We start from the raw sequence: 26,565 nt of genomic DNA on the forward strand, positions 1-26,565 counted from the left end.
AGCCCTGCCACATCTGACAAGCGTCAGAGCCGGTGTATTAGGATTTGATCCTATTCCTGTATTGACGCTTTGCCTGTTTGATGGTTTGTCAGAGGGTGTAGCGGGATTTCTTATGAGTCCAGATTAGTGTCCTGCTCCTTGAAAGCGGCAGCTCTAGCATTTAGCTCAGTGTGGATGTTGCCTGTAATCCATGGCTTCTGGTTGGGATATGTACGTACGGTCACTGTGGGGACGACATCGTTGATGCACTTATTAATGAAGCCGGTGACTGATGTGGTAAACTCCTCAATGGCACAGGATGTGTTACGATACAGGTTTCCTGTGTGTATTTGTTGTCTCTCCTTCTGCCTTAGTCACAGGTGCCATTCATCAGTCGCTAATCTGAAGACACCTGCTCCGGCAAAACAGTCCTGTAGTTTGGCATCCGCTTCATCAGACCACTTCCGTATTGAGCACCTCACAGGTACTTCCTGTCTTAGTTTTTGCTAACAAGCAGGAATCAGGAGGATAGAGTTATGATCATATTTTCCAAAACAACAAGGCTCTGTGGAGAAGACAAAGTCCAAAAAGAAAGAAGATGCCCGACCCTCAACACCGCAACAGAAATGTACTGTTTTTCACAAGAATAAGCTTCTTTTGTTTTCAGCATCAACTCACTCTCGGGGCTGGCCAGTGTCTGAAACAGACAGAGTTCACACCACCCTCCACAGGGGGAGAGAAAAGCTCCTGTCACACCAGATACTGTTTTTGGCAAGATGGCTGCCAAGGGAGAAGGGAGGAGAACCCACTGACTCTCCGGCTGTCTCAATCTTCATGTCCTTGAGCTTGGAGTGAGATACTAACTGATACTGATGGAGAGTCAGTGACACTGCACCTGGAAGTAGGTTCTCTCACTTCTCAGTACTGTCTCGCCACACGCTGTGTCACCTTGGCCTCAGGCCTGAGGTCTGTCCTCGTCTCTCTGTCACCCGCAGCTGAGTCCGTCATCATCCGTCATCACCCACGTCAGTCAGTCAGGACTAAATAGATGCTTGGTTGCTACAGTATGGCTTTGGGTGGATAACACTGAGTCCATAACACTTTTATTTGGAAAATCAGCTGCAGACGATCTTCAGATATTCAACTATCTTCACGAATCAGCAACAACAAAAAAACGCATGATCCCAATTACAGCAAGGAAATGTATATTTTAGTGAGTTTTACCTGTGCACAACACAATATTTTAAAGCTTCGGAGGTTGAAGCCATTTCGTTTCTAACATTCCACTTTTTTTTCCCATCCTGTACTCATCCATCAATATATACAAATTGTGATGACATAAAATCGACCTTGTGGTTTTTTTTTAAAAGCTGCACCAACACCAGTTAAGTGTTATTCCTAAAATGAGACAATAGACAACCAGAATTCAATTAAAGATAATTGGGATGCGGGCGAGCCTCCCATTCCATGCCATCCGCCCACACTGTATCCAGCTCTGTCACTATCTATTGGTTGTAAACTAACTTGTCGTAGCTGTTGATAATGATGGTCCATTAGGTCCTCTAGGTAGTCTACATCATGGGCACTATACAATACTCTACACCTCCAGATAGTGTTGGTGAGATCACAGAACAAAAACACACAAAAACATGGACACATACACATTACCGCAACAACAAAAAATGTCATAAACCAACACACAACTCAGAAATCACCACGTGTCTTATGCTCATTTGCGGTGGCTATCCAAATGTGACATTTTAAGACTCAAATTGGCAATTTAAAACAAAACACGAGCGAGTCAGATACGCTTAGAGAATCTAACAGACGTGTTAATTAACTCTAACGATCTGGAATAACCTTCTGGAAAAAATAACACTAAAGATTCTTAATTAAACATTTCTCCTCCACTCACTGAATGCATTTGATTTATACTGTAGCCTTTGCCTAAACCTGGTATTTCTCTCCCCAGTTTATAACAAATGATCAATATACCCTGGATGATGAAAGGACTGTGATTTCTGAGTGTATGTCAAGGAATTGGCCCAATTATCGTAGTTTGCGATTGGATACTTCCATGAGTTTATAGATATTTTTCACCTTATTCATCACATTGTGAAAATACATATTTCACCTTGCAGCTCGTTCTGCCACTGAGTGTTTAGGCTACTATATAAACTGCAGAGGGAGAAACAACATGGGAACCTCGTTCTGCCACTGAGTGTTTAATTAAGCTACTAATACAAACTGCAGAGGGAGAAACAACATGGGAACCTCGTTCTGCCACTGAGTGTTTAGGCTACTATACAAAATGCAGAGGGAGAAACAACATGGGAACCTCGTTCTGCCACTGAGTGTTTAGGCTACTAATACAAACTGCAGAGGGAGAAACAACATGGGAACCTCGTTCTGCCCCTGAGTGTTTAGGCTACTATACAAAATGCAGAGGGAGAAACAACATGGGAACCTCGTTCTGCCACTGAGTGTTTAGGCTACTAATACAAACTGCAGAGGGAGAAACAACATGGGAACCTCGTTCTGCCCCTGAGTGTTTAGGCTACTAATACAAACTGCAGAGGGAGAAACAACATGGGAACCTCGTTCTGCCACTGAGTGTTTAGGCTACTATACAAACTGCAGAGGGAGAAACAACATGGGAACCTCGTTCTGCCCCTGAGTCATGTTGACTATGGGAAATGAAATTTGACCTCAAACTGCAGAGGGAGAAACAGGGAGTAGACATCTCTTACCTCGTTCTGCCCCTGACAGTGTTCTACATTGGAAATGGAACTTGATCTTAAACTTAAGCGGCAGTATAAACAAGATGGATGCTAGTGATTAGTTGCCTCAGAGTGAAGAAGTGAGAGCCGTGACTGCAGGGGGTTCTGTGTAGTGACAGCTGCTGAGGACAAGAAGGACAGCCGTGTGAAGAACAGACCCCCTGTAGTGAAAACAACAGAGACGGAGGGGATCTGTTTATCTGCTCTGATGCTGATCTCTTTGTCTTGATTCCATTGCGATTGCTCTTCGTTCTCTCCATTCGCTGGAATTGCCATTTGTTAGAATTGCCATTTGCTGAAAATCTCATTGGTTGGTATTAGCATTTGTCAGGAATTGCCATTCGATTCCTTTACCCCAAATACAGCTCTCCCTACACCAACAAAAAAAGGGTCGTGAAATAGCCCTAACTAGTCTTTGAAAATATCTGTAAGGTAAGAAATGCCCACATCCGCAGAGGGCTATTCAGTCAGTCAGTCAGTCAGTCAGTCAGTCGGTCAAGTGGCTTAATATCATATTTATGTGACTCTGTGTCACGACAGTCTATTTAGATACAGGTGTCATCTATTCCTCGTGTATTTTATAAAAATATATATATATTTAACTAGGCAAGTCGGTTAAGAACAAATTCTTATTTACAATGATGGCATACCCCGGCCAAACCAGGGCCAATTATGCACCGCCCTATGGTCCCATTCACGGCCAGATGTGATTCAGCCTGGATTTGAACCAGGGTGTCTGTAGATGCACTGAGATGCAGTGCCTTAGACCACTGCGCTACTCGGGAGGCCTGACTCCATAGACTTTCATTATGGGGTGATTACTCACGGACTGTAGATCGTTTGATTTTGAGGTGTGATGGTAGAGGACACTGCTGTGACTCGATCTGCCTCTCCTGTCCCTAAGGCAGAGGTATTCAAACTTTTTTCGGCGGACACACCATTTCTTTTAGGCCAGAATATCTGGGGAAGCCCACCCCACCACACATCTAATGACGCAACCTTAAAATCTGTACATTTAGATTTTCACAGATAACCTTTTTATTTTTCCTCTTCGAAATTAAGAGAATCATACATTTACTCAACATTCCATTTTTCAAATTATCTTTCTCAATAACGTTTGTATATTGTCCCATGAAATAATCTGTGCTCTTAATTCTTGGTTGCCCCAAAACATTTTTTTAAATAAATAATTACATTTGAGACCCCACTGCAATTCTGTGGGGTCGCGACCCCGACTTTGAATACCTCTGCCCTAAAGCTTGTGCTTCACCAGCCAACCTTAATGTCTCCTTTCCTGGCGATCAGTACTCAAGTGTTTTGCGCTTCAAGGATCAGAAAGGGTCAATTAAAATTAATGTTTAACCGGGGTGTAATTAAAAATTGCCCGGAAGCAGAGAGTGGAGAGCATGTCAGACTCTAGCGGGTACATGCACTTCCTGTCTGTCGACAGAATATCAGTATGAGTTAATGAATCTGAGTAAGCAGGAATATCAGTATTAGTTAATGAAATTCAGTAAGCAGGATCCTGTGTAGTTCAGTCACTGTGACATGCCACTGAATATTGTTCCTGGTTCACCCTTGTGGGCTCAGTACGCCAACTACAACTTGTATGCTTTATTCCTTCTTGCAAGAAAATAGTGCAAATGTTGCATTGGTACTGAGTATGGCCCAATGAATGTGTCTAAGGCTGCATTTAAACAGGCAGCCCAACTCTGATATTTTGCCACTAATTGGTCTTTTGACCAATAATTGGTCTGCCTGTGTAAACACAGCCAAACGACTGACAGAACCAATGTGTCTGTCCATTAATTAATAATAGATAGACAGCTAGTTCGGAGCTTTTCTTTTCCTGGAATGATTGGGCCTAACTCCTCTGGGTGGCTAGATAACTCACTGACCTCAAGACCTGGGAAGTTTGCTTGGCTTCAATCGTCAATGGGTGATAGAGCTAACATACCCAGTGACTGCTCTGGGCTCATTTCAATTTCAGTAGCTCTGATTGGATGGGGCAACTTTACTTCTCAGCTTCTTAGCCATTTGGAGAAAAAAAACTGTAAACACCTAAAATAAAATGTACACTTCATTTTTCGCCTACTTTTTAAAAGTTAAAAATCTGTATCACCTCGTGTGGATCCTTTTGGTCCTTTTAAGGACATTTTTGTTTTTGTTCCCTGTTACATTTTAACATTGGTAAAAAAAATAAAAAACAGCTAAAAAGCAGTTATGTCATGCAGTTGATGCAGAAACCATGCTCAATGTAAGGTTCTGTATTTATTTTCTTAGTCAACCTTGTGTTCTGTTTTGTTGTGTTCTGGAACGTAACCCTGTTTCGTTGTGTTCTGGAACGTAACCCTGTTTCGTTGTGTTCTGGAACGTAACCCTGTTTCGTTGTGTTCTGGAACGTAACCCTTTTTCTTTGTGTTATTAAACATAGCCCTGTCTTTCATTTTTGTTCATTGTTTTTACCTGTGTTAGTTACTCACCTGGTCTCATCAGCTCCTTATTTAGTTCAGTTCATTCTGTTTGTGTCTTTGTGAGGTATTGTTCGATTTGACTCTACTAAGCCTTTTCCCAGCTCGTTTGTGAGAACCGGTTATAGCCTTCAGTCCTAGTTTTAATTCACCTGCCTGTTTGCCTACCTGTGTATGACCCTTGCCTGCCTGGGTATGCTTGTAATCGTTAAGGACAAATTGGTTGGTGATTCCTGCCTTCTGCGAAGGTGAAATGAACACAAGCCGCGCTCAGCACATTAATCTACACCCTTTTCTCCCTGAGTATTCATTACACTCAAACACACTCTTTAGCATTAATCCGCACATAGTGCATTATTTTTCTCCCACTCATTGACCACTGACCTTCATAGCGATCAATACTAGCCCGAGTAAATGTTTATCTACAGTGCCTTCAGAAATTATTCATACCCCTTGACTTATTCCACATTTTGTGGAATTCAAAATTGATTAAATATATGTATTTTTGCAACCAACATTTTTGCCCATTCATTATTTTCTAAATTCTTCAAGCTCTGTCAAATTGGTTGTTGATCATTGCTAGACAACCATTTTCAGGTCTTGCCATAGATTGTCAAGTAGATTTAAGTAAAAACTGAAACTAGGCCACTCAGGAACATTCAATGTCGTCTTGGGAAGCAACTCCAATGTAGATTTGGCCTTGTGTTTTAGGTTATTGTCCTGCTGGAATTCATATCCTAGTCTGGTGGAAAGCAGACTGAACCAGGTTTTCTAGGATTCTGCCTGTGCTTAGCTCCATTCTGTTAGTTTTTTATACTGAACAGTCCTTAACGATTACAAGCATACCCATAACATGATGCAGCCCCTACTATGCTTGAAAATATGGAGAGTGGCACTCTAATGTGTTGAATTGGATTTTCCCCCAAACATAACACTTTCTATTCTGAACAAAAAGTGAATTGCTTTGCAAATGTGTTTGCAGTATTACTTTAGTGCCTTGTTGCAAACAGGATGCATATTTTTGAATGTTTGTATTCTGTACAGGCTTCCTTCTTTTCCCTCTATCAATTAGGTACTGTAAGTATTGTGGAGTAACTACAATGTTGTTGAGCCATCCTCTGTTTTCTCCCATCACAGCAACTGTTTTAAAGTCACCATTGGCCTCATGGTGAAATCCCTGAGTGGGTTCCTTGCTCTCTGGAAACTGAGTTAGGAAGGACGCCTGTATCTATGTAGTGACTGGGTGTATTGATACATCATCCAAAGTGTAATTAATAATTTCACCATGTTCAAAGGGATATTCAACGTCTGTCTTTAAAACATTTTTTTTTTTTTACTCATCTACCAATAGGTGCGAGGCACTGGAAAACCTTGTTGGTCTTTGTGGTTGAATATGTGTTTACCTTACAGATAATTGTACGTGTGGGGTACAGAGAAGGTAGTCATTCAAAAATCATGTCGTGGTGGTGGCACTTGCCTTGTCCATGCAAATTCAGCACATACAACATTCTAAAATAGAATAGTGTTATTTGACTTGTATCTTTTATGACACGCAAAGACCGAAATGGCAGGGACACTGTCTGCCGCAAAGAAAGGTTAGAAACTCACAGAGGAGGACGTCACACAGGTTGTACTCTACAAGATTGTGACGCTGCCTCTTTACGAACACAGATCGCAGAAAACACATAGGGGCGCACTGTTTTGATGAAATAGTTAAGACACACAGATGACTAGAAGGAGTCCGACCGCAATTGATTTGATTGTGACGAGCCGGGCTGAGACTTGCTGTGCTGTGTTAAAAATAAAAAATGGCCGCGGGGGACTGTGTGACAAGCACCCGCTGTCTCTATCTTCTCCCTGCTACAGCGACCACCACAGAACATCAGTGTGTATAGCGTTGTCTCTCTCTCCTCCCTGCTACAGCGACCACCACAGAACATCAGTGTGTATAGCGGTGTCCATGTTGCTGAAGCTGTAACATAATGACAGCCATTTCTGACTTACCGAAATCCCTTATTTATTTAGGAAAAACATTCCCTATTCCCTCAACCGTTGCTCTCTTTACGTAACACATGTATGCATCGTATGCAGGTGACCAATAGGGCCTCACCTATAGCATATCATAATCACATCAATAAATTGGTTATAGCTGTCATGTCTTTACTATCATTAAATTAAGACTTTTAGTTTTTTTATCAAAGATTCTCTGTAATTAGCATTTCGTGATGAACTAATCAGGCAAATGTAATTAACTAGGAAGTCGGGGCACCAAGGAAAATATTCAGATTACAAAGTTAGAATTTTCCTAATATAACTTTTCAGATATTTGAATATGATCAATTAGTCTTTTTAATTAATGAATTATTTATTTTACCTCATTAGTCATCATCACGTTAGTCTCATTCCAAACGTCATACATGGTTGGTTATGTGCACGAACCCAGTCTTCACTATGAGTCATCCATACGTCAATTGTCTTAAATAATTTATTTACTAACTAAGTAATTCACAGAAATGCATAAACAAACAAACAAAGTAAATGTGGTTACAAGAAATGATAGGAGAATGTGCCCTAGTGGGCTAAACCGGCATGGCGGCTTGTTAGACAGAAGGGGGAGTGGGGGTCACCTGAGATAAGACAACACACAGTTGATAATTATAATAATTGAAATGCTAATCCTTTGCATATGAACGCTCACTAATTCGGGAACAATTGCAATCAATAGATATATTTACGCTCAGTGTGTCGTCGTGATCGCTGTTGAAAAGTTTGTTTCTTTTGAAGAATTGTCCGCCCTCTCTTCATTAAAAAGTCCAAAATCACATTACACAATTTTACAAACAGTATCATCCTCACTCATTCATCTTATACAACAATTAGATGTAAACCTCATATCTGAGGCTATTATATAAACAGCGTTATGGTACTGTGGCCGCACCGTCTCCCATGAGCTTCCCCACAAAATGGAACAAACGAACCAGTTCGTAGCTGGATTCTTCACCGATCTTTTTTTACCTTCTCCGGAACGTAAATGTTGTTCGGACCTCAAGTTCTGTGAGGTGGAAGAAATTCCTTTGTTCTCTATGAAAATTAACTCTGTCTCTTATACTGTGGCCATGAGGAGATTGTCTCCTCCAGGAGTTTACGACCTCTCTGACCACAGCAGCCTAGTTGTAGGAGACAGAGAGAGGGGGATGGTACTCGATGTACCCAAAGACGGCAACGTCATGACACAGCAAACTCTGACCACCTTAACACGTGACAGCAAAATGGATGCAGATGACGTGACAAATAAACTGGAAACTGGGGACTGTTTACTGGTCGTTCAGGAGGTAAAGGGCAAGTCAGATGTGTGGAATATATGTGACCAGTTGTGGAAAATACTGGCGATCAAGAAAAACAAGGTAAGGAGCCGGCGCTTCATGCATATTATGTCTCTGCCAAACAGGTGCTGTTAGATTCTAAAATACAGATGAAACCAAAATATAACTTTTTGGTAAAAACTCAACTCGTCGTGTTTGGAGGACAAAGAATGCTGAGTTGCATCCAAAGAACACCATACCTACTGTGAAGCATGGGGGTGGAAACATCATGCTTTGGGGCTGGTTTTCTGCAAAGGGACCAGGACGACTGATCCGTGTAAAGGAAAGACTGAATGGGGCCATGTATCGTGAGATTTTGAGTGAAAACATCCTTCCATCAGCAAGGGCATTGAAGATGAAATGTGGCTGGCTCTTTCAGCATGACAATTATCCCAAACACACCGCCCGGGCAATGAAGGAGTGGCTTCGTTAGAAGCATTACAAGGTCCTGGAGTGGCCTAGCCAGTCTCCAGATCTCAACCCCATAGAAAATATTTGGAGGGAGTTGAAAGTCTGTGTTGCCCAGCAACAGCCCCAAAACATCACTGCTCTAGAGGAGATCTGCATGGAGGAATGGGCCAAAATACCAGCAACAGTGTGTGAAAACTTTGTGAAGACTTACAGAAAACATTTGACCTCTGTCATTGCCAACATATAACAAAGTATTGAGATTAACTTTTGTTATTGACCAAATACTTATTTTCCACCATAATATGCAAATAAATTCATAAAAAATCCTACAATGTGATTTTCTGGATTTTTTTTCCTCATTTTGTCTGTCATAGTTGAAGTGTACCTATGATGAAAATGACATTACATTTTTTTAAGTGGGAGAACTTGCAGAATTGGTGGCTGACTAAATACTTTTTTGCTCCACTGTAAGTATTCAGACCCTTTAAAAACTCTGTCAGGTTGGTTGGGGAGCATAATTTTCATGTCTCTCCAGAGATCGGGTTCAAGTACCTGTTTTCACTGTCATTGTGGGGTATTGTGTCTATGAGGGAAGTTAAATAGTTAATCAATTTTAGAATAAGTAACAAACAAACGTAACAAAATGTGGAAAAATTCAAGTGGTCTGAATACTTACCGAATGCACTGTAAATATAACCATATACAATTTCAGTAGCACATGTCTTAGACTGATGGGCTGTGCCATCCCAACGGCCTCCACAATGGAGTCCACTCAGAAAGGCGCGAATCAGACAGGTGTCTTTTCTTTGCTACTGCTCGACTAAAGAAATATCGTTCGACCAACAGCCTATTGACCAAACAATCGACCAGTCGACTAAATGGGTTCAGCCCTGATCGACTCTGTGTGCATTAATAGTGTTTAAAATGACACTAACACGATTTTTGAATGACTACCTCATCTCTGTACCGCACACATACATAATAATTATATGTAAAGTAATTCAGTCGAGCAGTGAATTTCAAACAAATATTCAACCACAAAGACCAGGGAGGTTTTTCAATGCCTCGCAAACAAGGGCACCTATTGGTAGATGGCTAAAAAAAATAAAAAAATAAGAAGACATTGAATATCCCTTTAAGCATGGTGAAGTTATTAATTACACTTTGGGTGGTGTATCCAATACACCCAGTCACTACAAAGATACAGGCGTCCTTCTTAACTCAGTTGCCGGAGAGGAAGGAAACCGATCAGGGATTTCACCATGAGGCAAATGGTGACTTTAAAACAGTTAAATTGAGGATGGATCAACAACATGGTAGTTACTCTACAATACTAACCTAATTGACAGAGTAAAAATATTAAAAAACATGCATCCTGTTTGCAAAAAGTCTCTAAAGTAAAAAAATATGACAAAGCAATTAACTTTTTTGTCCTGAATACAATGTGCTATGTTTGGGGCAACTCCAACACATTACTCAGTGCCACTCTCCATAGATTTTTCTTCCATTTTGACATGACAGAGTATTTTGTGTAGATCGTTAAATCCATTTTAATCCCAGTTTGTAAAACAACAAAATGTGGAAAAAGTTAAAGGGTGTGAATACTTTCTGAAGGCACTGTACATTATTACAACACAATAATGTATTACCTAGGCCAACCCTGTTCCTGGAGAGAGACCCTCCTGAGTTGTAACTAACCTGATTAAATTTATCCACCAGCTAATTATTAGAATCAGGTGCACTAGATTAGGAACTATATATCTGTCGGACAGGAACATATAAATATTGGAGGTGGGAAATGAAGCTCTAAGCCCACTCTGCAAACAGATGTGCTAATATTTAAAAATCTGGATAAACCCCTGGTATAAATCACACTTTTGACTATTATTTAATAATGTGTCCGACTTGATACTGACTGTACCATAGGCCCTAACTCCTGTTGGCTGGGTTTTCTGTGCATTGGCAGGACAGAACAGCTATGTTCAGTAAGACGAGGGTTGGTGGTGTATGTCTATTTGCCAAGAACAGCTGGTGCGCGATGTCTAATATTAAGGAAGTCTCGAGGTATTGCTCGCCTGAAGTAGAGTACCTCATGATAAGCTGTAGACCACACTATCTACCAAGAGAGTTTTCATCCATATTTTTCGTAGCCATCTATTTACCACCACAGACCGATGCTGGCACTAAAAACGTACTAAATGAGCTGTATAAGACCATAAGCAAACAAGAAAATGCTCATCCGTAAGCGGCGCTCCTAGTGGCCAGATACTTTAATGCAGGCAAACTAAAATAGTGACGCCTCTAGCACAGAGATGCAGTGCCTTAGACCGTTGCAATTTATATTGACACCCCCCCCCCCCCTTTTTTTTTTTGTTACACTGCTGCCACTCACTGCTGCATAGTCACTTTACCCCTATCTACATGTACAAATGACCTCAACTAACCTGTACCCCCTGCATATAGCCCCGTTTTGTATTTCTCTGTATCTATTATCTAAATTACACAATATATTCATAGCTGTCTTCTACCGACTTGCTTCCATGACTTCAGAGTTTAATTGCAATTATCTTTGCAGTGATTTATTGATGGCTAAGTCCCGCTACAGAGTCGCAGGGTGTTAATTGCTTTGATTAAAAAGGCGCAATTAAGAAGCATATTAGAGGTAGCCTTCCAAGGATACAGCTAGTTGGTTTAGTAGAAGGCTGTGGCTTTAGTGGTGCTGAGCGCTGCTTGGTTTAATAGAAGGCCAGGGCTTTAGTGGTGCTGAGCGCTGCTTGGTTTAATAGAAGGCCAGGGCTTTAGTGGTGCTGAGCACTGCCTGGTTTAATAGAAGGCCAGGGTTTTAGTGGTGCTGAGCACTGCTTGGTTTAATAGAAGGCCAGGGTTTTAGTGGTGCTGAGCGCTGCTTGGTTTAATAGAAGGCCAGGGTTTTAGTGGTGCTGAGCGCTGCTTGGTTTAATAGAAGGCCAGGGTTTTAGTGGTGCTGAGCGCTGCTTGGTTTAATAGAAGGCCAGGGTTTTAGTGGTGCTGAGGGCTGCCTGGTTTAATAGAAGGCCAGGGTTTTAGTGATGCTGAGCGCTGCTTGGTTTAATAGAAGGCCAGAGTTTTAGTGGTGCTGAGCGCTGCTTGGTTTAATAGAAGGTCAGGGTTTTAGTGGTGCTGAGCGCTGCTTGGTTTAATAGAAGGCCAGAGTTTTAGTGGTGCTGAGCGCTGCTTGGTTTAATAGAAGGCCAGGGTTTTAGTGGTGCTGAGCGCTGCTTGGTTTAATAGAAGGCCAGAGTTTTAGTGGTGCTGAGCGCTGCTTGGTTTAATAGAAGGCCAGGGTTTTAGTGGTGCTGAGCGCTGCTTGGTTTAATAGAAGGCCAGGGTTTTAGTGGTGCTGAGTGCTGCTTGGTTTAATAGAAGGCCAGGGCTTTAGTGGTGCTGAGCGCTGCTTCGTTTAATAGAAGGCCAGGGTTTTAGTGGTGCTGAGCGCTGCTTGGTTTAATAGAAGGCCAGGGCTTTAGTGGTGCCGTCGTCCCATTCTTGCAATAACCACCGCTCGAACAGAACTCTGACTTAACTCCCGGTTTACAAAATCTATGATCAGTAGGCTATTTACTCGGAAGGAAGGAAGGAAGGAAGGAAGGAGAAAAAGGAAGGGTGTATTATTAAAGTATTGTATTGTAGGTCCTGCCTCACTTTGTCTCAGAAAGACTGTTTAGCAGGGAGACCTGCTGCTGTACAATAACTTCAATGTGTCCCTCTCTCTCGACGACAGGCTTTGCTTACACAGAGGGTGCGGCCTGGTTAACGTGTGTGTGTGTGTGTGTGCGTGCGTGCGTGAGTGAGTGAGTGAGTGAGTGAGTGAGTGAGAGTGAGAGAGAGAGAGAGAGAAATCAGCCCAGGACTGAAGACATACACATAACAGGACATCACACCAGGCCTCCCAGTATGCTTCCCACTGAGGGGGATTACATTTTTTTTAAAGAATATATAGAAATAAATAGCTAAATGTTTTCTTGTCACATACACCGGATAGGTGCAGTGAAATGTGTTGTTTTACAGGTTCAGCCGTAGTAGTACAGCGCCCCTGGAGCTAATTAGGGTTAAGGACCTTGCTCAAGGGCACATCGACAGATTTTTCACCTTGGTTCCTGGGAAGGTCAGGGATATTTATGTCTCTAATCTATATACCTTTTAATGCTCATGGCTTCACAGCAGAGTCCTGTAACATATTGTTCCATCACTATCTACTGTTAAGTTATTTAGTGCATTACTTTTGACCAGAGCCCATAGAGCACTTTGTAGGGAATAGGATGCCATTTGGGACAAATGCTAAAACAGGCCACAAACAGAGGAGGTCAGAGCAGAGCAAGCTACAGGGCTGCCAGTCTGTCTTGACGGTGGGTCAGCACCACATCAAGACTTACAGCAGGGCAGAGCACCACACTTTACAGCAGGGTTACCCAACTGGAGGCCCGCGGGCCGAAATTGGCCCATATACAAGAGACACGTGATCATAAACAAGAGACACGTGATCGTATACAAGAGACACGTGATCATATACAAGAGACACGTGATCATAAACAAGAGACACGTGATCATATACAAGAGACACGTGATCGTATACAAGAGACACGTGATCGTATACAAGAGACACGTGATCGTATACAAGAGACACGTGATCGTATACAAGAGACACGTGATCGTATACAAGAGACACGTGATCGTATACAAGAGACACGTGATCGTATACAAGAGACACGTGAGCTTATTCATGAGACACGTGATCATGTTCAAGAGACACGTGATCGTATACAAGAGACACGTGATCGTATACAAGAGACACGTGATCGTATACAAGAGACACGTGATCGTATACAAGAGACACGTGATCGTATACAAGAGACACGTGAGCTTATTCATGAGACACGTGATCATGTTCAAGAGACACGTGATCGTATTCAAGAGACACGTGATCGTATACAAGAAACACGTGATCGTATACAAGAGACACGTGATCGTATACAAGAGACACGTGATCGTATACAAGAAACACGTGATCGTATACAAGAGACACGTGATCGTATACAAGAGACACGTGATCGTATACAAGAGACACGTGATCGTATACAAGAGACACGTGATCGTATACAAGAGACACGTGATCATATACAAGAGACACGTGATCGTATACAAGAGACACGTGATCGTATACAAGAGACACGTGATCGTATACAAGAGACACGTGATCATATACAAGAGACACGTGATCGTATACAAGAGACACGTGATCGTATACAAGAGACACGTGATCGTATACAAGAGACACGTGATCGTATACAAGAGACACGTGATCGTATACAAGAGACACGTGATCGTATACAAGAGACACGTGATCGTATACAAGAGACACGTGATCGTATACAAGAGACACGTGATCGTATACAAGAGACACGTGATCGTATACAAGAGACACGTGATCATATACAAGAGACACGTGATCATATACAAGAGACACGTGATCATATACAAGAGACACGTGATCATATACAAGAGACACGTGATCATATACAAGAGACACGTGATCGTATACAAGAGACACGTGATCGTATACAAGAGACACGTGATCGTATACAAGAGACACGTGATCGTATACAAGAGACACGTGATCGTATACAAGAGACACGTGATCGTATACAAGAGACACGTGATCGTATACAAGAGACACGTGATCGTATACAAGAGACACGTGATCGTATACAAGAGACACGTGATCGTATACAAGAGACACGTGATCGTATACAAGAGACACGTGATCGTATACAAGAGACACGTGATCGTATACAAGAGACACGTGATCGTATACAAGAGACACGTGATCGTATACAAGAGACACGTGATCATATACAAGAGACACGTGATCGTATACAAGAGACACGTGATCGTATACAAGAGACACGTGAGCTTATTCATGAGACACGTGATCATGTTCAAGAGACACGTGATCGTATACAAGAGACACGTGATCGTATACAAGAGACACGTGATCGTATACAAGAGACACGTGATCGTATACAAGAGACACGTGATCGTATACAAGAGACACGTGATCATATACAAGAGACACGTGATCGTATACAAGAGACACGTGATCGTATACAAGAAACACGTGATCATATACAAGAGACACGTGATCGTATACAAGAGACACGTGATCGTATACAAGAGACACGTGATCATATACAAGAGACACGTGATCGTATACAAGAGACACGTGATCGTATACAAGAGACACGTGATCATATACAAGAGACACGTGATCGTATACAAGAGACACGTGATCGTATACAAGAGACACGTGATCGTATACAAGAGACACGTGAGCTTATTCATGAGACACGTGATCATGTTCAAGAGACACGTGATCGTATACAAGAGACACGTGATCGTATACAAGAGACACGTGATCGTATACAAGAGACACGTGATCGTATACAAGAGACACGTGATCGTATACAAGAGACACGTGATCGTATACAAGAGACACGTGATCATATACAAGAGACACGTGATCGTATACAAGAGACACGTGATCGTATACAAGAAACACGTGATCATATACAAGAGACACGTGATCGTATACAAGAGACACGTGATCGTATACAAGAGACACGTGATCATATACAAGAGACACGTGATCGTATACAAGAGACACGTGATCGTATACAAGAAACACGTGATCATATACAAGAGACACGTGATCGTATACAAGAGACACGTGATCGTATACAAGAGACACGTGATCATATACAAGAGACACGTGATCGTATACAAATGTAAGAAAGGTTTGAAATGATTAGGTTTTAGTCAAACAATATATCTGTTCGGGCATCTTGCAGTCAGTATGCAGTCTTCAAATTATTTGTAATTATAAACGAGCCCTGAGCCCTGAATGCTGGTTGGCTGACAGCCGTGTTATATCAGTCAGTATACCACGGGGTATGACATTTTTTATTTTTCCTACTCTTAATTACATTGGTAACCAGTTTATAATAGCAATAAGGCACCTTGGGGGTTTGTGGTATACGGCCAATATACCACGGCTAAGGGCTGTGTCCAGGCACTCCGTGTTGCGTCATGCGTAAGAACAGCCCTTAGCCGTGTTATATTGGCCACACCCCCTCTGGTCTTTTTGCTTAATTATGTTCCGGCCCCCTGACTATTTGCTCAATAAAAAAAAAATTGACTTGTGGCTATGTACAGTATGTACAGACCCAAGCCCGTGTAGATCACATGACGTACATTCAGCCATTTACTCGCACAGGCCCAACATTAAACTATTATCTGAATCGTCGTGTTTACATAGTTTTATGACGGTGAATCTGTATGTGAATCATACAGGTAACTGCCAAAATAAAGGAAACTCCAACATTGTGTCCTAATACGGTGTTATGTCAGAACAGCTTCAATGCACCTTGGCATATATTCTACAAGTTTCTGAAACTCTATTGGGTGCGACACCATTCTTCCACATGAAATTCCATCATTTTGGTGTTTCGTTGATTGTGGTGGAAAACACTGAAATTCCATGATTTTGGTGTTTTGTTGAGGGTGGTGGAAAACGCTGTTTAAGGCGCCGCTCCAGAATCTCAAGTATTCAATTGAGTTGAGATCTGGTGAGTGAGACGGCCGTGGCATTTGGCTTACGTCGTTTTCATGCTCATTAAACCAATCAGTGACCACTCGTGCCCTGTGGTTGGGGGCATTGTCACCCATAGCCGTGATATCTAAAATAATGGCCTGCCCATCATTTTCAAACATGACCCTAAGCATGATGGGATGTTAATTGCTTAATTAACTCCGGAACCACACCTCTGTGATAACACTACGACAGTGGCTTTGATATAAATAAATAACTAGGTGGATGTTTACATTTATCCTATTTCACACATATACAAGTGTGTATTATACATGTGTGAATTGGAAAAAAAATGTTTTGCATATCCCACTCTGCCTAACCAATTAGGGTTAAGTGCCTTGCTCAAGGGCACCTCGACAGACTTGTTACCTATTCGAACAGGCCACCTTTCGTTACCGACCCAACGCTCTTAACCGCTAGGCTACCTGCCGCCAAATCATATGCCAATTCATCTAAGATACATTTAATTCAAGTGAAAGAAACTGACCGATGCTTTGTTCAAGTCATGCAGAAACATCTGAGAGACAGAGACCGTGCAGGGAAGACTGTTTGGATGAAAAGGCGATGTGTCAAGGTGCAGTGGTGGAAAAAGTATTCAATTGTCATACTTGAGTAAAAGTAAAGATACCTTAGAATAGAAAATGACTCAAGTATATTTGAGCAATTCCATTTACTTTTGATACTAAAGTATATTTAAAACCAAATACTTTTAGACTTTTACTCAAGCAGTATTTTACTGGGTGACTTTCACTTAAGTATCAAAAGTAAAAGTATTCATATTAATGTCAAATTCATTATATTATGCAAACCAGACAGCACAATTTGATTGTGTTTTTTTTTTAAATTTACGGATAGCCAGGGGCACAATCCAACACTTAGACATTAATTTACAAACTAAGCATTTGTGTTTAGTGAGTCTGCCAGATCAGAGGCAGTAGGGATAACCAGGGATGTTCTCTTGATAAGTGTGTGAATTTGACAATTTTCCTGTCAAAATGTAAGAAGTACTTTTGGGTGTCAGGGGAAAATGTATGGAGCAAAAATTACATTATTTTCTTTAGGAATGTAGTAAAGTAAAAGTAAAATGTGGCAAGAATATTAATAGTAAAGTAAAGTACAGATAAGTACTGAAGTAGTACTTTAAAGTATTTCTTAAGTATTATTAAGTCTCAGCCCCCCCCCCCCCCCCCCCCCCCCCCCCCCCCCCTCTGGAACTCTGACAGCACTGTCTCTCATCGCCTTGGCAGCTGTTGCCATGGTTCGGTCACCTGTCGGCTACGACGTCGCAGCGTGAGCCTCACAACAAACGGGATGCATTGTCCACACAGATCTCAGGTCTGTGACGCTGGTCTTACATCTCCACCGTGATGACGTTGTGGGGATCTGAAGCGTCAACTCAGCAGTTGCCTTATCAACGGATGAAGACGTTAGAGGGAAGAAAGGAAGGAGCGAAAGAAAACAAGTGAGCCAGGGAGAGATAGAGAGTGAAAGATGCTGGCCACCTGATCCAGTACCTGTCAATCCGACTCCTCATTTGTCCTGTCATGTCCAGTGTTGTAACAGATGACAAATATTGACCATTGGCAATGGATTGATTGGTAAAAAAAAAAAAAAACCTGCCTATTAGCCATCCGCATTGACTATATCAGCAATTCACCTAAACCCCGTCCCTCTTGGTTACAGTCGCAATCTTGGACAACATTAACCGGTGAAGCCCAATTCCCCTCACAATAATCTCAAACTGTGTTTCTAATTCACAATTCAATTTAAACACAGACTACTCCTTGCTAATCAGGAAAATATTGGGTATGTTGTGGTGGACTGTCATTACAATTACAATCTCGGGAACCTGGTCAAATTATGGTTGTAGTGTAGCAAGCCACTGAATGTCTCTGAATTCACTGTCAGCATGTAACCTATAACCACTTTTGGAGCTAACTAGTGCTCTCAACTAGTATCCTGAGGTCGACAGCAGATGGGAGTTGTATTCATAACATTGCTAACTTAGCTAGCTAACGTATTATGTTAAGTTATATTAAGTGGCTAGCTAGTTAGCGTTAGCAGCGTTTGGTGGTCAGTGAGTCTGAGAGCTAGCTAACCAGTTGAGCTCGAAAACAATGTAACAGAAGTATAATTTCAGATTTGAGGATCCGAAGTAGCAAATAACCCTGGTGACCTGTTTAAATTATTTTTCCATTTAAATATGTATATATATATTTTTAAACTGGTGTATCATACATAATCACTATCTATGTATTATTTATTTGACAAGACTTTATCAATAAATAGTGTACATTTATCAAATCGTGAGTTTCTTGACTACAAACACAATCACTTCTAGACGTCTTGACTCAAAGCAGAGACAGCCTCCGTTCCATGTGTAGTAACGACCTCTGGTGGCACCGTTAATTCAACACAAATGTGCCACTGTTTTGATCATTTCACACAATTTTTCGCGAACATGTGTGTAATGAAATAAGCCAAACCCCCCCCCCCCCCCCCCCCCCCCCCCCCCAACCCCATTTTAGAGAGACACGGCGCACCCCCATTCATCCTCCAGCAGGTGGTAGAGATGGAACGTGTGATGTCTTCAGCTTGATTTTGTTAGAACGGGAAGAAATTAAGATTTCCGGTGGTATATACACAGATGTTTTTTTTCACTCAACATGTAAAGTGTTGCTTCATGAGCTGAAATATAATATCCCTGAAATGTTCTATACACACAAAAAGCTTATTTCTCTCAAATGTTGTGCACACATTTGTTTACCTCCCACTTAGTGAGCATTTCTCCTTTGCCAAGATAATCCATCCACCTGAGGGGTGTGACATATAAAAAAACTGATTAAACAGCATAATCATTACACAGGTGCACCTTGTGCTGGGGACAATAAATGGCCACTCTAAAATGTGTAGTTTTGTCACACAACACAATGCCCCAGATGTCTCAAGTTGAGGGAGCGTGCAATTGGCATGCTGACTGCAGGAATGTCCATCAGAGCTGTTGCCAGATAATTTCATGTGAAATTCTCTACCAAAAATCCACCTCCAACATCGTTTTAGAGAATTTGTCAGTACGTCCGAACCGGCCTCACAACTGCAGACCACCTGTATGGCATTATGTGGGCGAGTGGTTTGCTGACGTCAACATTGTGAACCCGAGTGTCCCATGGTGGCGGTGGGGTTATGGTATGGGGAGGCATAAACTATGGACAACGAACACAATTGCATTTTATCGATAGCAATTAGTGCACAGAGATACCGTGACGGGATCCTGAGGCTCATTGACGTACTATTCATCTGTCGCCATCACCTCATGTTTCAGCATGATAATGCTCTGCCCCATGTCACAAGGATCTGTACACAATTCCTGGAAGCTGAAAATGTCCCAGTTCTTCCATGGCCTGCATACTCACCAGACATGTCACCCAATGAGCCTGTTTGGGATGCTCTGGATCGACGTGTATGACAGCGTGTTCCAGTACCCGCCAATATCCAGCAACCTCACACAGCCATTGAAGAGGAGTTGGAGAACATTCCCACAAGCCACAATGAACAGCCTGATCAACTCTATGCGAAGATGTGTCGCGCTGCATGAGACAAATGGTGGTCACACCAGATACTAACTGGTTTCTGATCCACGTCCCTAGCTCTTTAAGGTGTCTGTGACCAACAGATGCATATCTCTATTTCCAGTCATGTGAAATCCATAGATTAGGGCCCAATGAATTTATTTCAATTGATGGATTTATGACTGTAACTCAGTAAAATATTGCGTTTATATTTTTCTTTGGGGTGTGTGTGTGTATATATATATATATATATAATATAGGTGACCTGGAAAGTATATTTTTGTTGGCGTAATTAAGGTCAAGTGTACACAACACTGAGCTAGCAAACAATGTAACAAAAGTATAATTAGCGATTTGAAAAAGCCTCTAACAGGCTCTGCATTTCAGGAACCACAGTAGTCCAGGTGCACTGTTCAGTTGCCATTTAAATATGCGATTTACATGTGAGATTGACCAATGTGATGGACTCGACAACAGTTGCAATCCATTGGAGCGCTGCGATTGGTTGCCCAAGATTCTGGGGTGGGGCATAGCGAAGGGTGAATTATGCTTCTTTCTTTCCTTAATGTTTTTTTGACATGACCTTATTGATGCATAAATCACCTCAGTCAGTGTGTCTCATTGACGTAGAGACAAAAGCTCTGCTCTTCTGTTCCCCTCTCTTGACAATGTTTAGGGATAGAGGGTTAGGGAGAGAAGCTGTGCCTGAAAGACTGTTTGAAGGGAGGGTGAGGGAGGGAAGCTGTGCCTGAAAGACTGTTTGAAGGGAGGGTTAGGGAGAGAAGCTGTGCCTGAAAGACTGTTTGAAGGGAGGGTTAGGGAGAGAAGCTGTGCCTGAAAGACTGTTTGAAGGGAGGGTTAGGGAGAGAAGCTGTGCCTGAAAGACTGTTTGAAGGGAGGGTTAGGGAGAGAAGCTGTGCCTGAAAGACTGTTTGAAGGGAGGGTTAGGGAGAGAAGCTGTGACCTTGAGAATGATCTGCTATCTCTAGTCTACCTCACTCCGACTAGGGTAGCTGTGGATGACGGCAACATTATTATCTATTAGAACTTAAGCTAATTGATAAAACTAATTGGACAGACCAAACTTTTTTCTAACATTGAGTAAGACATGAGGAATCCAAATGAATAGTGAAAAGCTACCCACGGACCCCCGACAACAATCCCACCCTAACAACCAGTACACAGTATCAGTTCTCTATGTCCAACAGGTAGTATAGAGCTACGACTATAAATATAGTTTTTTTCTTCCTATGTAATGTATTCTCAGTGGATTTGGTAGAGGTTCTTTTTCCCCTCCTGTTCAGAGAAATGAGTCATTGAAGTTGTTATGTTTATGGCCCATCCTACATCCTGGTATTACCAGGTTCTGACCACTAGATGTGGTCCTAACCTGGTAACTACAGAAATGATTTCAGAACAATCCAACCAATGGTGGGTGTCATGGCTTGCGGAAATGACATGGAACGACCCTGATGCCTCCGTGGAACGAGGGTTACTAAACGAGTTTGGAAGTACTAATTATAAAACTACCATTGAAAGGAATCGATAGTCTGCTTTGATAAGACGTTCTACGATACATGGTCTTACTGCAAAACCAACCTTGTTTGGTGACCCCTAGTGACTGACTGGTTTGGTGACCCCTAGTGACGGACTGTTTGGTGACCCCTAGTGACGGACTGTTTGGTGACCCCTAGTGACGGACTGTTTGGTGACCCCTAGTGACTGACTGTTTGGTGACCCCTAGTGACTGACTGTTTGGTGACCCCTAGTGACTGACTGGTTTGGTGACCCCTAGTGACTGACTGTTTGGTGACCCCATTGACTGACTGGTTTGGTGACCCCTATTGACTGACTGTTTGGTGACCCCTAGTGACTGACTGTTTGGTGACCCCTAGTGACGGACTGGTTTGGTGACCCCTAGTGACTGACTGTTTGGTGACCCCTAGTGACTGACTGTTTGGTGACCCCATCTACTGACTGGTTTGGTGACACCTAGTGACTGACTGTTTGGTGACCCCATTGACTGACTGGTGACCCCTAGTGACTGACTATTTGGTGACCCCTAGTGACGGACTGTTTGGTGACCCCATTGACTGACTGGTTTGGTGACCCCTAGTGACTGACTGTTTGGTGACCCCATTGACTGACTGGTGACCCCTAGTGACTGACTGTTTGGTGACCCCTAGTGACTGACTGTTTGGTGACCCCATTGACTGACTGGTGACCCCTAGTGACTGACTGGTTTGGTGACCCCTAGTGACTGACTGTTTGGTGACCACATTGACTGACTGGTGACCACATTGACTGACTAGTGACCCCTAGTGACTGACTGGTTTGGTGACCCCTAGTGACTGACTGTTTGGTGACCACATTGACTGACTGGTGACCACATTGACTGACTGGTGACCCCTAGTGACTGACTGTTTGGTGACAGAACTGAATCAAATTGTACAATCTGGCCAGGTTGATATCAGTATTTTAATTTGGTAACATCGCTCAGTGTAAAATTGTAAAAGACTGAATCCAACGTACACTGTTGGATCCTTTAATGGACAAAATATATGTCAAATGTATGCATGCATGACTGAGTCACTTTGGATTCAATTCTGCTAAAAGGTAAATAACACTATAAATACTATGTAACTTAATAAAAAATATGTTTTTCTATCTAAATAAAAAAAATGACTATAGTAAGTGCCTATTAAGTAGCAAATAAAATAACAGGGTTGGCCATAACGGTTGACGACTTCATCTTAAATCACCCACTTTGTTTTGGGACCAGTCTCCCCTGTCCCAGGAGTCGATTAATGCTCACTTTTCTTCAGCACAAGAACTGTTCATGAAATGGGTTTCCATGGCCAAGCCTAAGATCACCATGTGCAATGCCAAGCGTCGGCTGGAGTGGTGTAAAAATCGCCGCCATTGAACTCTGGAGCAGTGGAAACGCGTTCTATGGAGTGATGAATCGCGCTTCACCATCTGGCAGTCCAACGGATTAATCTGGGTTTGGCGGATACCAAGAGAATGCTACCTGCCCCAATGCATAATGCCAACCGTAAAGTTTGGTGGAGGAGGAATACGTCTGGGGCTGTTTTTCGTGGTTCGGGCCCCTTTGTTCCAGTGAAGGGAAATCGTAATGCTACAGCATACAATGAATGACATTCTAGACGATTCTGTGCTTCCAACTTTGTGGCAACAGTTTGGGGAAAGCTCTTTCCTGTTTTAGTATGGCAATATATTGTATATGGTTGCAGGTGCAGTGTAATGTGTTGTTTTACAGGGTCAACCATAGTAGTACAGCACCCCTGGAGGTGCTCTAACCCAGTCATATATCATATTTTACTCCACTTCTCCTCAGGCAAGGCACGGAGCGCTGCTTATCTGAAAGACGCTAAGACAGATCGCTATAAATGGACAAAATCGTAAGATCAAATTTGTACGAAGGGCATTGTTGATTTATGATAGCCAATTATAGAATTTACTTTTCACAAATTAATTGTTGAGAGTTATCTCCCCCCCCCCCACTCCCATTTTACTGATTCCACATGTCAAAATCCCCGTTTTTTTTTCTGTCTCACTAACCAACCAACCCGGGGTCGCTTGATCGAGTGGCTGAAGGATTGGCGGCTGACTGGGGCTACAGATATGGGACTGTTAGCAGCATCAGAACTCTGTGAGCGACCGAGTGTTTAACTGTGTTTTGTATTTTTACTTATTCAACGTTAAAGGATAATGGTATTTCTACTCCTTTTGCCTTGTCAGACGCACGCACGCGCGCACACACACACACACACACACATACACACGGCTTTACCCTCAGAAAGGTTTCTGTGATTGGATAGGTGCTAGTTGCCATGGACAACAGAGATGTTTTTCATTGCATTGGTTACTTTATTCTTCTCCATCCTTCTTCCTGCCTCCTCAGAAAGAAACGCAGTTTCTCAAAGCTACTACATCCAAATGTTCATACAATTAGAGGTTCACTGTTTCTCTCTGTCGTTACGTGTTCGATAAATCTTGAACCGTGTTATTTCCTCAGTGTGTCATTTCTCATTTCTACTGTGGAAAGAAAGGTGTACAGGCAGGCAAGGAGACTCTGAAGCTTGGGAACCAATCCAAACGGAGCAACATTTACACAATGGTTACCTAGTTTTTGTACAACAAAGTAAATGTTTTGAACTGAAAATCCACAAAACTATCACTACTGTAGCTAGGCAATTATGCTCTTAACTAATCCCAAATCTAGAGCACTAAAGGGTGTCAAGGGACACCATGTTTGTGTGTGCATAGTTTCTCAAATTAAGGCACAATGGCACTTGATAAACAACTATAAATGGGCTCAAGACTGACCCTTGAGGGACGCATTTTTAAAATTCCTCATCTCACCAAGCAAATCATATTCAGACCAAGCTAGAACAGTTCTAATTCAATGAATTTAATTTATAGTTTCATCATTATCACCACCACAATACACATTCTAGCATCAATCTTATTTTGGTAATCAGTTAATATCTGGGTTATTACTGTCTTCGGTATTAATATCATGGCTTGTGCATTATTTGTGCATTCCATCACCCATCAAACTGAAACCCTACACATCAATGTCTCCACTCTGCCACATGACAAATTGTGCAACGGTTTTGGTGCTAAGCGAAGTGAAAAGGGCAACGTGTCATCATGACAAATCACATCAAAATATATATTTTTTTTTTGCGTTCGAAAGAGCATACGAGGTGTCACCGTGGCGGGTGACTTATCTTTTAGTGATCGGCAAAAGGACTTTACTCTCCATATAAAAATCCAAAACACCAAGTCCAATCATCGTCAGTCATCGTCTTCATCACATCAGTCTCTCCTCAGTAGTGGCTGGCCATTTCAATAGGTGCAACTGTATGATGGATACAATGGCAACAGAAGAGCTAAGTGGAGCTAGTTTTCAGGTTTCATTAAGGTTCAAGTGAAGTTAGTCTCTCAGATACAGTGTCCTCTCTACCCAGATGGTGTTGTAGGGTAGCTGGGTCGTGTCCTGGTGTTCTCTCTACCCAGATGGTGTTGTAGGGTAGTGTCCTGGTGTCCTCTCTACCCAGATGGTGTTGTAGGGTAGCTGGGTAGTGTCCTGGTGTCCTCTCTACCCAGATGGTGTTGTAGGGTAGCTGGGTCGTGTCCTGGTGTCCTCTCTACCCAGATGGTGTTGTAGGGTAGCTGGGTCGTGTCCTGATGTCCTCTCTACACAGATAGTGTTGTAGGGTAGTGTCCTGATGTCCTCTCTACACAGATAGTGTTGTAGGGTCGTGTCCTGGTGTCCTCTCTACACAGATAGTGTTGTAGGGTAGCTGGGTTGTGTCCTGATGTCCTCTCTACACAGATAGTGTTGTAGGGTAGCTGGGTCGTGTCCTGATGTCCTCTCTACACAGATAGTGTTGTAGAGTAGTGTCCTGGTGTCCTCTCTACACAGATAGTGTTGTAGGGTAGTGTCCTGATGTCCTCTCTACACAGATAGTGTTGTAGGGTAGTGTCCTGATGTCCTCTCTACAAAGATAGTGTTGTAGAGTAGTGTCCTGATGTCCTCTCTACACAGATAGTGTTGTAGGGTAGCTGGGTCGTGTCCTGATGTTCTCTCTACACAGATAGTGTTGTAGGGTAGCTGGGTCGTGTCCTGATATCCTCTCTACACAGATAGTGTTGTAGGGTAGCTGGGTCGTGTCCTGATGTCCTCTCTATACAGATAGTGTTGTAGAGTAGTGTCCTGGTGTCCTCTCTACACAGATAGTGTTGTAGGATAGTGTCCTGATGTCCTCTCTACACAGATAGTGTTGTAGGGTAGTGTCCTGGTGTCCTCTCTACACAGATAGTGTTGTAGAGTAGTGTCCTGATGTCCTCTCTACACAGATAGTGTTGTAGGGGTGTCCTGGTGTCCTCTCTACACAGATAGTGTTGTCTATCCATTAAAGTTCATTGACGTGAGTAAGAAGTCTGTCTCAGATAAGGTGTAGGGTTGTGAGTAGGTAGACGTGTCTCTCAAATACAGATAGTGTTGTTTTATGGTAGCTGGGTAATGTAGTGTTAGGTGTCCTGTCTACCCAGGTAGGGTTGTAGGGTAGCTGGGTAATGTAGTGTTAGGTGTCCTCTCTACCCAAGCAGGTCCTCATACTGTTTCCTGAAACAGTCCCCAGCAGGGAAGAAGTCCCAGCATCTCTCCTGGTACATCTTCCACACATACGACTCCTGTTGAGGGAAACAACGCAGTACGATAAAGGGTTTAATGAGTGAGAAGGTGTTTCTCGATGACCTGTGACCTGTTTTCATATG

At 42.4% G+C, this 26,565-nt stretch overlaps 1 protein-coding gene across 3 annotated transcripts in view; it reads right to left on the minus strand.

Moving 5' to 3' along the window:
- Positions 1-24,126: 24,126 nt before the first annotated feature.
- The window catches only part of LOC110529177 (ryanodine receptor 3), a 245,343-nt gene continuing 242,904 nt past the window's right edge, over positions 24,127-26,565 (minus strand). For all 3 annotated transcript variants that reach the window (XM_036984659.1, XM_036984663.1, XM_036984662.1), the window contains one exon: positions 24,127-26,481. In XM_036984659.1, coding sequence (XP_036840554.1) covers positions 26,386-26,481 — 96 coding nt within the window. In that variant the 3' untranslated portion in view covers positions 24,127-26,385. The remainder of the gene's footprint in view (positions 26,482-26,565) is intronic.

The sequence above is a fragment of the Oncorhynchus mykiss genome, chromosome 8, assembly GCF_013265735.2.
Source record: "Oncorhynchus mykiss isolate Arlee chromosome 8, USDA_OmykA_1.1, whole genome shotgun sequence".
Lineage (NCBI taxonomy): Eukaryota > Metazoa > Chordata > Actinopteri > Salmoniformes > Salmonidae > Oncorhynchus > Oncorhynchus mykiss.